This window comes from Aythya ferina (assembly GCF_964211825.1).
Source record: "Aythya ferina genome assembly, chromosome: 6".
Taxonomy (NCBI): Eukaryota; Metazoa; Chordata; class Aves; order Anseriformes; family Anatidae; genus Aythya; species Aythya ferina.
Genome location: NC_140303.1, coordinates 32,193,145 through 32,212,123, shown reverse-complemented (window position 1 = coordinate 32,212,123; position 18,979 = coordinate 32,193,145). Strand labels below are relative to the sequence as shown.

At 40.1% G+C, this 18,979-nt stretch overlaps 1 protein-coding gene and 1 long non-coding RNA gene across 19 annotated transcripts in view; one reads left to right on the top strand and one right to left on the bottom strand.

The window, feature by feature from the left end:
* The window catches only part of NCKAP5 (NCK associated protein 5), a 435,525-nt gene that overhangs the window by 7,587 nt on the left and 408,959 nt on the right, over positions 1–18,979 (bottom strand). For all 18 annotated transcript variants that reach the window (XM_084524282.1, XM_084524281.1, XM_084524266.1 and 15 more), the window contains one exon: positions 18,046–18,233. In XM_084524282.1, the coding sequence (XP_084380408.1) occupies positions 18,046–18,233 (188 nt within the window). The remainder of the gene's footprint in view (positions 1–18,045; positions 18,234–18,979) is intronic.
* Positions 5,052–7,633, top strand: LOC311438965. The gene is made up of 3 exons (XR_014694473.1): positions 5,052–5,344; positions 5,452–5,621; positions 6,588–7,633. It is a non-coding gene; the product is annotated as an uncharacterized lncRNA (long non-coding RNA).

Here is an 18,979-nt window from a genome sequence, read left to right as displayed (position 1 = left end):
ATTGATGATGTCTTTTCTTGGGAGGAGATGTATTGATACGAAGTATTCTTAAATTCATTAGTCTGCTCAGCAGTTTATGAGATAGCCACATACGCATAGGGAAATATCAACCACATTTGGTGTTATGGTAATATAACAATGACAACAGATCCAAAGCTTGCCTGCTCTATTTAGGAGTGTAACAGTCTACAAATACATTGAAGTTTTAGTACCGCAAAGACAGCATTTCTGATGCTCCTGAATTGTAAGTAAATTACCTTAGAGGAAATAAAGCTGATTAGCATGTATTGTGCATGATTCATAACTGCAGATCTGGACAAAACAGTTGTTGCTTAATGAATAGGTGACTGAGGAATTGAGACTTACATTGCCTGACTTGAATCCTCACATGGTTTAGAAGATAAAAGATATTTCAGTGAACTGCAACTTACAGTTTTAAGAGCACAGTTTTCACAAAATGATGAGATGACAAGGTGCAATCAGCAGTCTAATGCCAAGAATCTCATTTTCACAATTTACAAAGTACATGATTTTTTTGTTGTTGATGATAGGACAAAACTGTTTGACCTGATTAGGTATATACCAACCCTCTTTGCGCTTTTGCATAATTTAATAAACCTGAACTTTCAGGACCCAATTTCAAGGTCAGGTAAATCTCACCTTTTACCTTCTGCTCTGTTAAGAACTGAATGTCACAAATATGGTTGTTTTCTCATAGTGCATCAGGCTGGTCACTGGATGGATCAAAAATGTGTGGGCAAAGTTCATTTAAAATTGAGTAAGAAAACATAATACTAATATCTTGGAAAATAGTGACAATGTAATACACTCATGCTCAGTCAAGTGTGTTGAGAAGAGATATTAAAAAGAGAATCAATTAAATATGTACTTTTTCCAGAAGATGATCAGGCCTGACTGTTCACACTGGTGGAACGACCAATTTTCCTTCTCACAGAAAGAACCTGACCACTAAAAGCAATGCTTACTGCAATCAGAGGCTCATCACAAGGCATTAAGGAAGAAATACCCATGGTGAAAAAGGAAGCTGATGCTTAGTTTTTAGAACTTAAGAGACTGAAAATGAACAAGACATGCATAGGATACACTTTACTTTTCAGAGATCCTTTTAGCTTTACTCATGGAGGGAGTTCAATAACAAAATTGTTCTGATTTTCTAGTGATGAGAAAAAATCACAGTAAAAAAAATTCACACTGAAATATAAGATTGGTGAAAAAGTTATTGAACTTTGACTAAACCATCTGAAGTCCGATACCATTCCTTAACAGAATCAGGTTTAAGGTCATTATGTCAGTGATGACCAACTGAATGTTACTGAAACTATGTGGTCCTAAAGAACTTCACTGTTTCAGTCTTCAGATACCATTTTACCAAGCAATATTTTAGTATAAAGAGGTTATGTCCTACTGAGGAGTTACCTTGATGAAAGTGTGGATGCTTGTTTCAGTAAAGAAGAGGCTTTATAAACAATGGGCTACAATTTTATTCTAGACCAGAAATTTGGAGGATTTTTTCTATATATTGAGATACTCATTTAGAACTGAATTGAGAAAGGGGCAAAAAGCACAGCTCAAGAAAGATTTTTGAAAGCTAATGCAAAGTGCTGCTCCTGAAGAGTCAGATTCTATCCCACATTAGACTGTAGCAAAAAAAAAAAAAAGTCTCAAATCCAGTAAATGCAGGATCACACTCATACAACATATAATCTCACTGACATTTTCAGTAATCGGGGGCATTTTCCTGTATGGCTGAACTCTTCTCAGACTACTGTTCCTAAGTATTAGCTGTGTTCTTACCTGTCTTCATCTTCCACCTTTGGCTTTTTTGAACAAGACTATTTATTTTGGTAATTACAAGGGCACTTATCCTCTCCCTCTCTAGTGATGTCTGAGCTCCTGGCCTGTAATGTCAGTCACCCAGCATACTGATGGAAAGCAGAATTGCACTTCAGGACTGTACTGTGGATGGCAGTTGGTAGTGGGTAATGACTTTCCCCGCTAGTAATCCTCTCTTCTGAGTACTGGACTAGATTCCCTCCAGGTCAGCCTCTGAGTACCCTAGGCACATCAGCTGACCTAATGACAAAAAGACAGAAGGAGCAGGTAGAGAAGGAGCAATGTTAAGTGGCAGAACCAAGAGCAAGTCAGCAGTATGAAGACACCACACAGTAATAATTTTCAGCTATGGGAACTGGCTTGTATGCACTAATAGGACCGCGTTGTCTGCAGGTGAGTTCAAAGAGTACAAATCTCTGCTGGGAGATCTGCAGAGGACAGAAAGGTAATGTCCCCTCTTACAAGTTCTAGAGATGATTCACAGAGGTCATTTAAAAACAGGAGTGAGCTCCACAGCCAGTAGTTTTCTCATTTTTAGCCTCTGAGGAGGACAGCTGGGAAGAGAAAAGCAATCTTTCCAGAGCCATCAGTCCACCTCTGCGTGACTGCACATTTAGCCACTGTGGAGGGAGCCTCCACGGTGCGTGTACTTGGTGCACACACATCAGAATGACACCTCTCCCAAGCTCTCACCAAGCAGAAATAGAGGGTTTTTTTTATTCCTAAAAAAAGTCTGAATATACACGCTTAGCCGCCAGCCCCATGCCAACAAAACCGATTATTTTAGGAGCTGGCATTTTCCTTTCCATTCCAGACTTTAATCAACTCTCTAAATATTGGAGTCCTTTTTTACTTCTAATGAATCTAACCCAAACCATTGCCCTCTCCCCTCTCTGGAAACCAGTAACGAGTGCCCCCAGGGGCTCTATTAGGAAGACGATAGGGCCCTCCCTAAAGGAGAGATGTGGGTTGGAGGGTGCAGCTGGGCAATCCTGCCACACCTTGCACTGGTGAGTGCTCCTGGAGGCAGCGGAGGAAGAGGCTGTAGTGCTGGCTGCCTTCCCCGTAGACCTGTTGCAGCCTGAACTGCGTGTGTTCTGTTTCCTGATCCCGTGTAGTGAAACTGCAAAAGCTTCCAGGTAATCAGGACACACTGGGACAGGAGAGGTGCAAATAATGCTGGTTACGTGACTGCACTCGCTGCCTCTTCAGCTGGCATTATGATCGGCACAATTCTCAGTACTTATTCAAGCAAAGTATGAATTGCAGAGTGGAAACCTGCGTTTAAGTTCATCTGCCATCAAATCCTACCTAACAGAACAGTTATTTACAAGCACTTCCCAAATCTATGCAAACAATTTAACTTTGCTGTAGGGCAGAACATTTTGAGGGACAGAGGCACAACATGCACAGAAAATTTGAGCAAGAGTTTCAGATAAAGGCTGCAGAGCCAAATTAAAGCAGAAGGAAAAATCCTCTTGCAATATTTAGTTCATTTCAGTACATCCAGTCATATCAATAAAGAGCCCATAGTATAAGTCAGCTAGGAAATAAATGCTATGAAGGATGTTCCATTTTATGTGGTTGGAATTTGATTAGTGATTAGTCCTGGCGGTTAAACCACATGGGAACAGTAATCAAGGCTTCTCTGCTGCAGTTCTGTAACAACTGGAAAACACTGTTGGCTCATGTCCCATACCATGATGGGATATTAACCTAAAATCTAATTAATCTATGAATGAATTACGGTTCTAGAAATATACTATATTATAATCAATTTTAAGTGAGTTCCTAACAGAAGATAAGATGAGGAAAAAGCTGTAAAATTACCAGGGGTTGATAAATTCTGTTTACTATGACTGATGATTTTTAGGGGGGATAATTTTACAATCCATCAACCTTTTGTCAGTTCAAGAATCATGCTGCCAAACGTATGCAGTAAATTAATTTTTAAATTTACATATTTATTAAAAATCTTATTGAAAACAGCAGGAAGTAAGCCCTGTTTGAATAATAAAATAACTTGTTATTCTACTGGAAAGAAAACAACAACAACAAAAAAAACAACCAACCTTCTATTAAGATGATTTTATAGTAAGGCAATAATTACAAACAGCTACATGAATTAGTTAACCAAACAATGTATTAAATAGCCAAGCAAAAATTAATCAAGAATTAGAAAAAACTGTTGGAAGATAATCAAGTGAAAAAAAAAAAAAAAAGCAATTTAAAAGCTGAGAAATTCAGGGCTGAGTTTCAGATGTGCTCAAGGCCATGTTTGTTAACTCGGCGGCCCGCTGGCACGGGCTGCCAGCTCCCCGGTGAAGGCACGGAGAGCTGCAGGTGTCTGCTACACGGCTTCCCCGCCCGAGGTGCTTCCCTAGTCTCACCTCCATCATTATTCCAGATTTGTTTGACCACGGCCACCGCTGGTGCTATGTGCTCACACTCATAGAGTGCCTGCCTCTCCCCAAATGCTACTTTGAGCACATGAACTAGGTAAAGCTGTCCTGCCTGTGTCTGTCAGGCAGCAGAAGTGCACGGCTCCAGAATCTGCGCTTCCTCGCTCAGCCCTCCTGCTTGTCCCCTGCTCAACTGGTGTAAGGGAAAGGGTCTCTTCACCTGTTTTTCTGGGGGATCTGGTGCACTCTGAGCCCTGCTGTATGCCTCACTGCCTGCGATGATCCAGGAGCTTCTGACACAGCCGTCAGTCACCGGTGTAAAGAAGGATGCCTGCGCTGGTGGTGACAATGCCCAGAATAGAAACACGCTAAAACGAGATGTGATAATTTAGCCAGTGGACTAAAACGTAGCTTGATGGAAAAAATATAGGTTGCAACTAATCTCGTGTTTATCAGACAATTCAAGGATACGGTCCTGGGCTGTGACCCAGTAACCCTGGGGATTAATCCAGAAGGAGATGAGACAGACAGGGCTGCATGCAGGGAATAGGCAATTCTGGCCATAAATGCAGGTTGTAGATGATATTCCTTAGCCCAGCACTAAAGGATGATCAAAAAGAAACACTGAATAAGCAAAATAATGCTGGGCATCAAGAAGACTACTGCTGGAGATGCAGATGGAAGTTCCCACAGCCAGGAGATTTCTGAAGCGTTCAGCTCGCCTCCTCACAAAATTAAAGCAGCGATACACATTTGGATTAATAAACATATCATTTGGGTGTGATCTGGGGGAATGTTAGTTAATTTGTGTTTTTAGGTTTGTCTGCTTCATCCTTTAGATACAAGCACATCTGTTTCAGGTCAAGAGAACCTCTACCCTACTCGTGTTTCAACCAGGCACAGAAAATGTCCCTCACCTGCAGCTGGGAGGAGGCATTGGTGGCTGCAGGCTCTCCGGGAGGAACACAGCCTCCAAAGAGCAAGGACTGAAAGCCCCATGTGCTGGACGGACCTTCATCTTTCCACCTTTGCCTCCCCTAGATGCCAGCAAGGTTCAGGCTATGCAACTAACAGGATCTGCAAGGCTGGTAAACGTTTGTGCTGAGCCTATCCAGGCTATAAAAATCTTTTTGAATGTGAGATGTTTTTCTGACAAGGCTTCAAGGCTTTTTTTTTTTTTTTTTTTTCCCCCCAGAGAATTGAAACCTGGTGAAAGCACGTGCTGGGAACCGCAGTTCTGTGGGGCCCGATCCCCTGTTTGGCTGTGAGAAAATCTTTGTCAGGAATGAGAGAAGGAATTCAGTGTGAAGACGTGGATTCAGTCTCCTGTTCCCACTGTAGGCTTCCCTGCAGTGACAGAATAATGTAATATTTTTGTATTGATTTTGCTACAGTTTGTGTATAAATACAGAAATGTGTAAGTGAAGTGATAGCCAGCCACATGAGTGGATTTGTTGGACAAATGCTGAGAAAGATTTATTGCCCTTAGCAATACATAAGTGTTACTGCAGTATTTACACTGCAAACTGTTGTGAGATACTGGTAGTGCAGAACGTGTTCTTATGCCTAAAATAAAGATGACAATATTGTTAATATAATAGGCCACTAGGAGGACTAAAATACAACTGGAATTCATGCAGACACGTTGTGGAGGTAATGTGCACTCATTTTGTGAATGACCAATGATGATACAAACAGGAAACTCAGAGAAAAATAAAGCAGTTCCCAGCCTTATTAGCAAATTAGTAACTTGAAAATTGTTGTTGAAAATGAACAGGCATTTGGTATTTATTGGAGTACAAAGCAAACCTTTAAAATGTTAATTCTTCAATGTTTCAGATTATTCAGGATTCAAATATTTGTAAGAATGGAATACAAATTTCTGCCATGTCAATACTGTGCAGAGCTCTGCATGGGCAGTATGACCACTGAAGGTGGCACAGCTCAGCTCAGGCAAAACTCAGGGCAGGATCAGGGCGTAAACTGGCTTCTGGTATTCTGAAGATTCCTTAGCAAAGGGGCAATGTGTTTGTGGTGAGCCCTTGTGGTGTGAGATCCTCTCGTGAGTAAGAGTGCTCGATGAGAAATGACACTGATTACTTGCTCAGCATTGCGATAGGGCCTTCAAAGCCCTCAAAGCAGTCAGATTACATTCTAAATGCAGCTGGAAGGTATTATTTATATTCTTTAGTTAAAAATGGGAAATTTAATATCAAGAGAAGTTTGGCAGTTTGGACAGTCAGCCAGACCATTACCCTAATCTCCACAGCCCTGCATTTTTAACTGCTGAGCACTTTGTCACTATTTGAACATTTATTTTTTTCTTTGCAGGCAGAAATTCTCTGTGGAAAAAAACTGGGGCAGAGGCCTTTGTTGTTCTCCTCACTACAGTGCATCTGAAATGCTCTTCACCAGACAGGACCTGGCATTTGATCCAGTGTATGTGGTAGTTAATCAAATGTTTTGCACTGACTTCAGTAGACTTTGGATCAGACTCTTAATGCATTAGAGAGATAAATTATTTAACTTACTGAGTTCCCCTAGAAACAAAATATTGAGCTGCAAACAAAGCTAACAAACACCAAATGGGATACCATCTGCTGCAATGAACAGACCACAACCAGTTTCCCCCATGCTTGAGATTCTTCCAAAATGCAATCTGAAAGAGGTTTGTTAAACTCCCAACTGTCTCACAAAATTGGCTTAGCACAGGTTAGCAAATGCTAATGCCATGAGCAACAGCAAGCCAGACTCTGATATATCAATTGGAGTTGTCTGTAATTTTATTTCTATTGGACTGCCCTGTCTGAAAGCTTAGGGGATTTCTGCTATTCAGAGCCTCTGGAGCCTATGGAGAAGTTTCTCTCCATGCTCTGTGTCCTAGGGCCTACAGACACTGAGTAGCTTCTACCCCTGAGTAAATATGCGTGGTAAATATCTATATAATGATATGCATATTGTTATAAATCTGGACTTTGACATACAGACTCCACATCAAATGACCTTCTGGGGAACAGGACATGGAGGCAAAAGAGGCTCCATTTCTCACAGGAATGGCAGGAGCTACCTGAAATCCCCAGTCCAGAGCATTCCCCACTTGGTATCAAAGCTTTCAGCTCTGGTAGAGAATATGCAAGCTCCCAAACACTTTCACAGGGACAGAAGGACATTGCTAAGCTAAATGCAGTGCATGTGGTACTAGTGGGTGCCATCAGCATCCTCCATACTTGCCCTGTAGAACAAGACAAGAAGATAAATGTCTTTACACCTAGATTTCCTACATAGCCAGATAACTTCATCTTCTCGTATCATCACTGCAAGCGATGAAACTACCATGAGCAAACAGAAACTCCAAAGACTATTCAGTCTTTATCTGATAATGAGAAAGGCTACATCTCTCCACATTACTCAGCTGTTTTAGATGGTGACTGCTGTTCTTTGGCTTGCTCTGCTGCCTCTGTTTTCATCACTGTGCTACTAATGATGGCATAATACAGATTCCATTTTTTACAAACTAATTTATTTATAGAAATACTGCATTATAAATGTTGAACTCTTTGGTGTCCTGCCTTGTTATAGTGGTTCTCAGAAACAATGGACTCTATTCCAATAACAGTGATGATAAAAATATTCTGTAAAATGAAATAGATGATAGAGTTTCAGCATTTTACAGTCGGTCATACTCTAATGGTATGGAAAATGCAATAAAGAAATAGGTATAGAAGTGCAAACAGTTTCATTATGATATGATCTTAGTTGTAACATTGTAGGAGCAGATTAAAAAATACCCAGCATTTGGCCTTCCCTTTAACTCATGGGAAATTGCCTGTTGAGGTTCCCTGACATTGCCCACGAGCACGAGCACTGCAGTAGGATGCTACAGGCATAAATTCTGCCAGACAGAGGGAAAATATCTAAAGCAGGTTTTGAGCACCTACGTAAACATCATGATTTTCACAGGATCCAACATGAGAAACTGTCACAGACATCAGCAAAAGCTGCAATTTTCTAGCACCCTTGAAAACAAGGCAGCTGAAGTGTCTAAACACGAATTTAGGTACCACCATTAGGAAATGAAGCTTGGGAAAACTGGCCTCTATTTTTACTGATCAGTGCCCAAAAGTAAGGCTGCAGTTGGCCTATGCAAGACAAACTAATCCTTGCAAGAGCGATCAGAAAGTGTGCCGGCTGCTTAGCTGCTTTTATCCACCATTTTCAGGCATTGTCTAAAAAGCTCGTGCATTTCAAATCTGCTCTGCATCTTAGTACGTGTGTTATGCAACAGGTTTCCCAGTCTGGCAACTCTTCTGCATATACAGTATCTTGGTGAATTTTAGACACTTCTGTTATAAGAAATATCACAGAGTATTAATATATGATTAACATTTGAATTTTAAAAGACTCAGCCATATAATATATTCATATTTAATTTCTTCATTCCCACCCACTTCTGCTTTATTCTTCATCCTCCCAAATCCATTTGATGTCTTTTTTTTACAGTATGCTATGTCACGTATTCAGTAACACATGGGATATGTGCATGTGCAATAGGGTGTTAGAAAAATCACTTTTAAATGTTTAACCGTTAATTATTCAGATAGTAATCACTTGGGATTTTATTTACCGAGAATAAAATTAGAGTAGTTAAGGGAAGTTCTTAAGGCTACAGTTTTTATAGCATCAAGGCATTTAAGTGACCTCTTTTAATGATCAGAAAAAAGGATGGAGTAATCCAGAGAAGAAGGCAGTAATGGGAGCTGAGCCATTAGGATGAGCCTCAGTCGTGAATGGAAGGCAGCTCAGGCTGGGGGGACTCTGACGTGCTACAAAAACTTACATCACTCTTAGCTTTTGTGAAAGGTAATTAGGTATTTAAATTACACAGCTGTATCTTATAAACTTCCCAGACTTCCCTGTGCCAGTTACTGCTAATAAGCGCTCAATGTTTATTTGTCCTACCAAATACAAATCCTGCTTTCCATTACAATAACACAGATGATGCACAAGGCCTGGAATTCATGTAATGGGGCCTAAAAACACAGCAAAAAAATAAAATATTTTACTTTGGGGCGCACCATAAATGAGAGTGTTTAGGCTCACAAAAAATACTTAACCAATACTTTTCAACAGGATGCAAACAATCCGTATGCCATACTGCATAAAATCCAATATGCTTTCTCATTTAAATGAAATCACTTTGGGGAGATGAAAGTAGATGGTGGAGCAAACTATGAACACCTTCAAATTATTTCAGTATGAGTTTTGCAAACATTTGATATAAAATTTGCCCTCTTTTCAAATAGTATGCTGATTAGGGTATTATTTCTTGTGTTCATATGAAAAGAGAAGGCATCCTCTTACAAAATTGTTTACTAACATATTTCCAGTGTACCGCCACAGTTGCTGCTAGCATCAGCTGTGTAACTTGTTCCTCACGTATTCTGCTCAGAACAGAGCTCTCATACTAAAAGATCTGTCATTCCCCTTCCCTGCATGATGTTTGAGTGCTTTATGCAAAACATATCACTGTTGTAGATGGAGAAGGCAAGTTTCAGCTGGAAACACAATTCACAAAAATATTACAGCATTATTCATCTCATTTAACTCTGCTAATCAGATGCTCCTCTTGGAGTGAAAATATTTTCCAGTTTCAGAAAACAAACAGCTCACTGAATATCTCTCTGCCCTACTGCTCTTGATTGACTCAATCCAGTGTTTATTATATCCAATTTCTTTTTTAGCTTTTTCTTTTATTACTAATATAATTTCTACCATTACAACAATTACACTATCTTGCAAGCTTACTAATATTCATCATTTGTTGCTGTTAATGTGCCCTGAATTTCATTTTGGCCTACGGTGTTATTATAATATTCCAAGTCAACACAGAGAAATGAAACTAAAGCATTATTTCCAAAGATGGACGGCTGAAGGGTGGCTGGTTACAAATGGCAGAAACATTAGTGCACTTTGGGCCATGCTGCAAATCACAGTAGCTCCATCTGTCAAACCTTTGAAAAACAGCTCAGAACATTTTCCACTCAGGGAAATCAGCTAGCAAATGATACTTCTACTCAATATCTACTTTTGGTTCTTATTAGACTAAAGCATCTACCTACTTACGCCCAGGAGCCGCAGTGTCGATTAAATCCTGATGTAATCTTCAGTTACACAGGCAAATAGACATTGACAGTGCTCAGGGCACATCTGCACGGCGGAGGTGTGAAGGTAGGGGTTGGTGGGCTGGGACCAAGAGTGGTGGAAGGAGTCTTACCAATGCCCTGTTATCACGGGCACTCAGCCCAGCTGAGACACTGAGTCGTGCTAAGGCTGGGCCCGAGCAGGCTCACTGTAAATTAGCTCTGGATGGTTCTGCTTTGCTCTGGGCGTCCGTATGCTCACCGTGTCGGACTGCTCCTCCGGGGACTCCAGCACACAAGCTGCAGGCTTTTCTGTGACAGGTGAGCAGTGTGCTGGGCGGTTATGGGGCTCCTACATACATTTCTTGAAAACAAAAGGGTCTCTTTGCAATTCAAGATTACTTGCTGAGATGGTGGGGCACGGGGTTTCTGCTCCGGTGATCACGTTTTTCCCTTTGCAAAGGGCAAAGTTCTCCCTGCTTACAGTGCCAGGGGGTCACAGGCAGCGGCACGCCGCCCCAGCGGCAGCTCGGTGTGCTGCCTTCTGTCAGCCAAGCCCACACACCTGCATCTGGCACCTGGCAAACCAGAGGCACACTGCTGCCGGTGCTGTGAGTTATTTGGGGATTTAGCGCTACATGACACCGTGCCATAGGCACTAGAACCGCACCTACGTGCCAGTGATGCTTCACGTCTTTAACTTTCCTACCGTGTCTACAGCTTTTCACTTCCTCCGCATCTTCTCTCAGACTCACATCCAAACTATTCTCCTGCTAGCCTTGCACACCATGTGTTTTAAATGCCACACAGCCTGCTGCACTATGCCAAATACTTCGTGTCCCTCACCAATATCCAAATACTCTTTTAAAACCCTATGCTAAAAGATAGAGAGTTAAAATGTCGCCACCTACCCATCCCCATAAATACACTAAAAAAACATAAAATAGAGAGAACTTTTACACCAGCTGGAGGGCTAGTCAGAATGGGATTTGGTGGCACAGCACTAAAATTACAGAGTTCGTTAGTGTTAGAAACAGAACTGCATCAGCAGATTACAACTTCCATTTTTGTAGGGTATAAATGTCCTTTGCATACTATTTTAAAAGTTTTTTCTCTGGTGGACTCTGCTTTACATATGTCCTTTTGCCTTGCCAGAGCCTTTTAAAAGCTTAATCAAGTTATGGGGAATGTTATCATCCTGGTATCATCCTCGTTGCTGAACCACTCTCCATTGCATGATTTTTCTAAAACGCTCAGCAGCGTAAGAAGCCTCACTTGTTTCGCCTAGAAGGCAGAGGGAGAGAGATGAGTCTCTGTATAACTGCAGCTTTTTATTGTTGCCAAGCTAGTTCCTCAGGCTAACTCTAGGAATGTTCTTCCACACTACACAACATTTCTTTTAAGTGATACACGTCAAGTGAGACTTTGGTCCCAGGAGACTGCCTAGCAGTCTTCAAATTGCTTGTTTAGCTGTCTCTTCACTTTACTTTTTGGAGGCAACTTTGATGGCAAGGTACTAGAAACAATGAGACCTGATTAGGTATATAAGACTCGGTAGCAGATCTTCGAATGTGAACTTGCCCTATGGAGGGGAAAAAACATGCAGAGACGTGGGATTTGTTGATGTCTGGAGACATCCTAGCCTATTTGTGATTCCGTATTTCCCCACACTGTGTTGAATCAGACTTGAGGCTAGGAAAAATATTTTTAATTCTGTAATACTCCCATGGGTGATAATGTAAGATCTGTTTTCTTATCAGATCATGCTCCTGTGGTTTTTGTCACTTATGTTGTCAGATACTCCCATGAAATTCCCCTGACAATAGATCTTACATCAACTTGGGTAATTACTCAGACAGTCTTTGCTTTGGCGGAACGAGCATTGCATCATTCATCCAAGGATCAAAACCCTTCGGCTAAACACAAAGGAAGCCTCGCAGCCCCAAGCCTGTCAGGAGGCAAACACAGCTGAGGCAATTTTGGTATGAGGAAGCAAACTCAGCTAAAGACCCCCTCGCACACCACATGTGGGGGACATGGGGACTGTGGGGCTGGCATCTGCTAGGCAAGGCCTGGTGTGTGCTGAAAGGGCTGTCCCGCAGTGGTGGCATCTCCATGAGACCCTGTGCTGGCACACACGAGGCTGGTGAGCTCAGGGACAGCCCAGCCGTGTTGCTGCCAGGATGAGACAGTTTGAGCTGAGCGGGTAAGTCTGCCTGGCTTTATACCTCCATGGGCCTTCTGGCTGGGGTCCCAGGCAACTCAAGCACGGTGCTCAGAAACGGGGCCCTCTCTTCTGGGTGAGGTAGGTCTCTGCTTGCAGGGCTGATGTGCCGTGTCCTAAATGGGCACATGAGTCTGCCAGGCAGTTTGCTTTCCTTTCATAACACTGCCCTTCTTAGAACTGCTTCTGGATCTTCTCTGCATGCCCTGCACTAACGTGATCTCAATTTTGAAGATGACATACAACAGCATAAATACAGTACAGGTCATTTTCACGTTTTGTTGACAGGGAGGATGAAAGGATACCTGATCCTGGCTGAATTACAATGTGTGGTGTCAGACTGGCCTCACCTAACGTTTACATCAACAAACCACCTCCCTAAATATATGCGATGATTTGATATACCAGTTCCCTACATGGAAGAAAAGCATTGATCTGACAACACAAAAGCCAGGTGAATGACTGCAGACTTATTCCCTATCTGCAAATTTTGCGATGGCAGTATCTTTCTCAGCATCAATCTCATCAGGTCTAGGAAAGGAAATATAGCTGATTCCCTCCTCACCTCATCATCTTCCTCTGTCTTAAGGCAGGCAAGGAAAATAGCAAAAAGCATGTGAGGTTTCTGTGCTTGATACCTCATAACTGAATTTTACTCTAAAATACAAATGGTATCTACAATAGCTGCTTTTTACCAGCTTCCCACACAGACAAGCTTGGGGCAAAGTTTATCCTCCTATCTTTGGGTAAGAAGTTTGGTACCCGGTATAAGCTAGCTGTGCAGGCTCCCTGCCTGTGGTCAAGGCAAGGAAACAATAGTTCCATGGGTAAATACCTCCTTACCACTTTAAGGTCTTTGGTTGCAGCTCTTTCCAACTAATAATTGGTCCTAAATCATTATCTTACTTTTTTTTTTTTTTTTTTTTTTTTTTTTTCCACATGTGATAGGCAGAATCCTTCCCTAAGCACATCCGATAATGTGGAAAAGATTAGTTCTCTGTGAAAGCACAGTGCAGAGTCTCCCTTAAACTACTTTATACATTTAAATATAGACAAGTTTCTTTTAAGAGAGGCTCCATTGAAAAGCCCATATAATTAAGATAGAACAAGGCAACTACAGAAAATGATTCAAAGAACCCAAATCAGGCACCTAAACTTCACTGGCGTGTTCTCCAAGAGCTGCCTAAATAGCTGAACAGTGTCAAGCGCCCAGTGTGCAGCCAATTCATACCCTAGCTCACCACTTACTGATCTCTGTAGGAGACAAGCCGCAAGCAGAACTAGCTCATGCCTTTCTTTGTTTTCCTCTTTCTTGTGTTTAGTGCAGCCTGCAGAGGTGACTTTAACTATTGCTGTAATTCAGGGACGCTGGAACATCCTCCATAGTATCAGCTTACTACTCTGTGAGCCTAGAGGATGGCAAATGGTGTGCAGTTACCAAACTTTCTTATTATTGTTACTAGCCCAATTGTGGATATTTCATTCTCTTTAAAATGATACATTTGAAGGCTTGTGAGCACAACGAGATAATCATATAGCATTAACTCCCAATCAGCTTACTCATCTGTAAAAAACCCTCAAATTTATCTGGGAATGCCGCCATGTCAGTCCCAAATGTAAGTACGGCCAAAACAGTAGAAACTTCTCTAATTTTTCCTTTTCCTGTATTTGCCAACAAGCTCTAATATCTACTTGAATTGCAAAAGACATGGTGATTTGAGCACTGCATCTCCTTCATCAATCAATTGCACGATACATACAAACTCTGCTGTGTTGAGTAAGACCGTAACTTCATGTTGCACCTACAAGCCTCTTCAGTTACTTGAGCTGCTTAGTTAAATTGTTGATGTAGTTAACATAGTAGTTGTGATAGAAATGTCAGGTTTCTCATGTATGTCATCACAACTGAGGGAAAGCAAGAGAATTTAGAAACTTGTGGTGGGTACCAGCTGCCTTCATGAACGATCTTTTCTTTAAAAGTGCTCCTCAAGACATTCCTTCAAATCCAACCAAGACGTATCACAGAAAAAATGTATGTGATGGTTGGTTAAGGACAGAAAAGAAAACACATTTTTCATGATGCTTGGGATCATAAGGAAGATTAAGTAATAAAGTCTTTGAACAACACCATTACTTCTCCAAGTGAACAAAGAAGACAAAAAAAAACAAAACAAAACAAAAACAAACAAACAAACAACTTGTATTGCTTCTCATTTGATCATAAAGTAAGTCAATAAACAGTAGGCTTGGGTGAGGGAAATTCATCTTGTTTTCTGGATTATTTTAAGAAAAAAAATGCTTCTAAAATCTGAGCAGAAAATTAATTGAAATGTGAAATATTTTTTTCATTGAGAAAATATGGTAGCAGTCACGATGTCAAAAAACTGCTCAAGGTGCTAGCAGGTACTGCTACTAGCAGGAGAAGCAGCTGTGCAACATAGGTCTCTCTGAAGTTTCACTGAATTGGTGTCTCTCCCATGCTGTGACTGCAGTGGACTTTGGCACTGCATATGTTTTATTAAATTGGAGAAGTTCCTGTTTAATTAAAATTAATTGATAGGTATAAAAGTAACAGTTTCTAGTTTTGAAAATCCTACATGAGAAAAATACACCATGGCTGTCAATTTAAGTGGAAGTTTTGTCCACGACTCAATGTATTTTATTCCTTTCTTTGACACTGTGATTTGCTTTTCTTGTCCAAGATACTGCAGTGTACAAAAGAATGACATTATTCTGGAATATGTTTCCCAGGTCAAAATAGATGTAACGTCAAATTGGTTTTAGGGCCAAGAGAATTTAACCAGGATGCTGTTTAAGACTTTGCAGATAAGGAACTGGAACAATAAATACTTCTTTCAACACGTAGAAGCCTTTTTGATTTCTCAAACTGTGCATTCAGTGTCCCTTTATTATAGGAATTGCCCATTGATTGTTTCCCCTCTGAAACTCCTTCTGTGCAATACTTTTTGCTGATAAAACTTGTGTGTATACTCTGGGGGTAACACTGGTGAATATATTCGGTGAGAAAGAGACAACTCAAATGAAATAAGTCCAGGCTAACAGAGCTCCCTGCCAGACTGCCTCATTAGAGCACCCAGTCTGAAGCCACTATCTTACTGGTGCTGTACAGTCCAATTTAATTGGACTAAGAGACTGATACAGCACACTGCTCTTTCGACAAGCAGAGTAAACTCATTCTGTCCATCACGACACTTGTGTTTTTTTGTGTTTTTTTTTTTTTTTTTTTTTTTTCCTTATGGCTTTGCACACACCATTTGGGAAGGAAATTCAAAGTACGTAACATTTCTGTTTTCAAAATGTCAAATATTCTGCATGAAAGCTGCACTCCCCCTCTCCTCAAAATGTATCTGTTGGTCTTTTTTTCAGATTTGCTGGCCATCAGTGTCTCGGTAACTGGCGTCCCCCTTCTTTGTGGGTAAAGTTCCAGATCACACAGTTCTAATTTAAACAGGCTGTGGATCTTCTCAGATTGGACAAATTACAGCTGAGAAAAAATTGCCATTCTGGTTCAAACAAGGAGTTTGGAGCAACCTGCTTTTCATGGTTACTGCTTCTCATTTGTCATTTTGAAAAGTTTAATACTAATAGGCAAATTTCTAACACTTTATTGAGCCTCCACTGCTCACCGAGAGGCAATGCTGTTTTGAGAGCTATTTCAGATCCTCAAAAGTAATCTCAAAACCCCCCCACCATAATGCATGAAAAATGTTAATGCTGAGTTATACCTGTTGCCTTCCAGTTTAATGATGGACTTTTACAAGGACCCTAAGGCTCTTTTAATGAGTGTTGTTTAAGCCTTGGTGCTGATTGGGCGCATTGCAGAGATTTGTTGTGTACAACAAATGCACAAGAAGAATGAATTAAATGCAGACACAACTCTGAGCAACTTTTCTCTAGTGGAACCAAATCTAATTACTCCAATAATAGCAAAATACCTTGGCCTTCAGAAGGCAGAACTGATTTTATGTATATATCTATACATATATATACTTATATAATTCATCTCATCTACATAATTAAGCTATGAATCTGTAAAAGTTCAAGGTGAGGAATTAAGTGGATGCTCATATTATTTTCCTTTATCTATCCTTCTTAATGCTCTTCTTCTACCTTTTTTTTCCCTTTTCTTCTTCCCAACTATGAAAATAGATTCTTTAAAATTATTCTTTCTAATATGACTCAAATATATTCAGATTGAATCATATTCTAGGTACTAGCAAAATCTGGTTGATTGGGAAATGAGGCTGATACATTTCAGAAGTTTGTGAGTCAATTTAATATTCAGTTAAGCGGGGTTTTTATGCCAGCAGAGTTGGAATAAACAGGGGCACTGCCAGTTTGTTCCACACATTCCTTCTGCACACTTGGCCCAGATTCCTGAAAGCTGTAAGACTCTAACTTTGGTTAGAGTTAATCACCTCTGAAGTTGCAATGCACTGTGATTCTCTGAAACCGAAAACTGGGGTCTCAGAACAGATAAAAATTCTTTTCACTCCATGAACTACACCAGTGTGCTACAAACAGCAGCTCATTCATTATTCTTTGCTACCACCTTTGTTTATACTGTAAGGTACCCAAAATTGCTTAGGCATGGAAATAAAAGAGCTTGTATTTAAAAAGAAGAAAAAGAATGTGGAGGCAAAATGATAACAGTGGATCATGGCTGGTTGTCTGTACTTTCAAACAAGTAGGCTTATTAAAGCAAAGGAGAGACCAAGTGAGAAAAAAGCATGAGAATGAAAGGATAAGGCATGAGAAAAAAGAACAGGTTGAAGGGGTGCTTTTCAGGAATGTTTAGCCTGCATGATGTCAGGTTCAGCATTTTTAGAGATAGAAATAACAAGTGGGTTCACATGAAATAATGGGAGAAAACTAATTTGGTTTTGTTTAGTATCAAGATCTACCGATCAGATTAGGACTGATCACAAAAATAATGTTTAAAACTCTCAAGTCAGGAGTACCACAGCTAACATCAAGTATGTTGCACCAGAGCCCAGAAGGAGCACAGTCTCATTCATATTTTCAGGAATATTACTTCAGATGTTGAAGTCATTTACTACATGTTGTGCTACACATATTAGCTAACTGTGTATGAAAGAGCAGCTTTAAAAGATAAATTCTGTGTTTTCTTGCTAGCCTTAAATGTCAACTCTTTTTTAATGGCAGAGTGCTAGCTCTAGACTGTCTCTAATTGTCAATTTTGGAAGTCTAATTCTATGACAGACAAACATCACAATGTAACATCCTGTTCTAAAAATATTTAGATCTTTACGCTTCTGGATGTCAAGCTGTTTATTCAGGTCTGCCTGGTTTCAGTAACTAACCAACACATTGAGGAGAAAATAAGCAGCAAGTAAAAATCATGAAGAAAACGAGAAGTAATATAAAAATCATGGCAACTCACACTTGGGCTCTCTTTGCCCCTGCTGTCTTTACTGGAAGGTCCACTCAGCTGCTCAATTAAACTATAATGTGCTAATTGTTCAGGTCCATCCTCTCCAAAATGGCCATAGAGACTGTGCTGGTATAAATCCAAGATTGACATCGGGTTCCCCAGATTTGACTTTTTCTGCTTCTGTTTTTCCTGCTCAGCTGTAAGAGTTATTAAAAATAATGTTATTATGGCTTATTTACTCGATGAAATACAGTCTAAATATACTGTTAATGTAATTTTACTGTTAATGTAATTTTACAATTTCAAAATGCATTTCAAGTATTTTAAAGTATCTAGAATTCAGTAGTAATAAAAACATTAGAATACTAGCTGCTCTCCAATCAATACATATACATGGGACTGTTCATATTTAACATTCAAGGTGAAAGAGATGGTATGAGAAAGCCAAAATTAATTTCCTTTCTTTTCTAAATGTGGACAAGATGGTTAATTTGGGAGGATTGTTCCATTTATTTATTTCCTGTAAGTTTTCATTCTCCTCTCTTAATAGCTTTACAGGGCAGATATGCTAAGCTGCTTTAGCATGTCTTTCAGTTTGAAGTTTGACTATTTCTGATAATTCTTTCATTGTAATTACATTTTAGCTAATGAAAACAACAGTATAAAAATACATTAGCAAGGTTAAAAAACAGGCTCTGTTCATTTGTTATAGATCCTACTGTAATACAAGAATATGAGGAGTAGAACCTCAGTTTCCAAAGTCCAAAGCTCAAAACTCATACTAAAGATCAAAAACAAAGAAATTTTCTGCAGCTTCAATAAAAAGCACAAGGGATAGAGGCTTGGATGATCATTAGCTTCTTTCCTCACACTTCTCGTTACACAAACTTCAACTCTATCTTACAACCTATAGCATTAGAAGAGCCTCTGCCTCCAGAGTCTA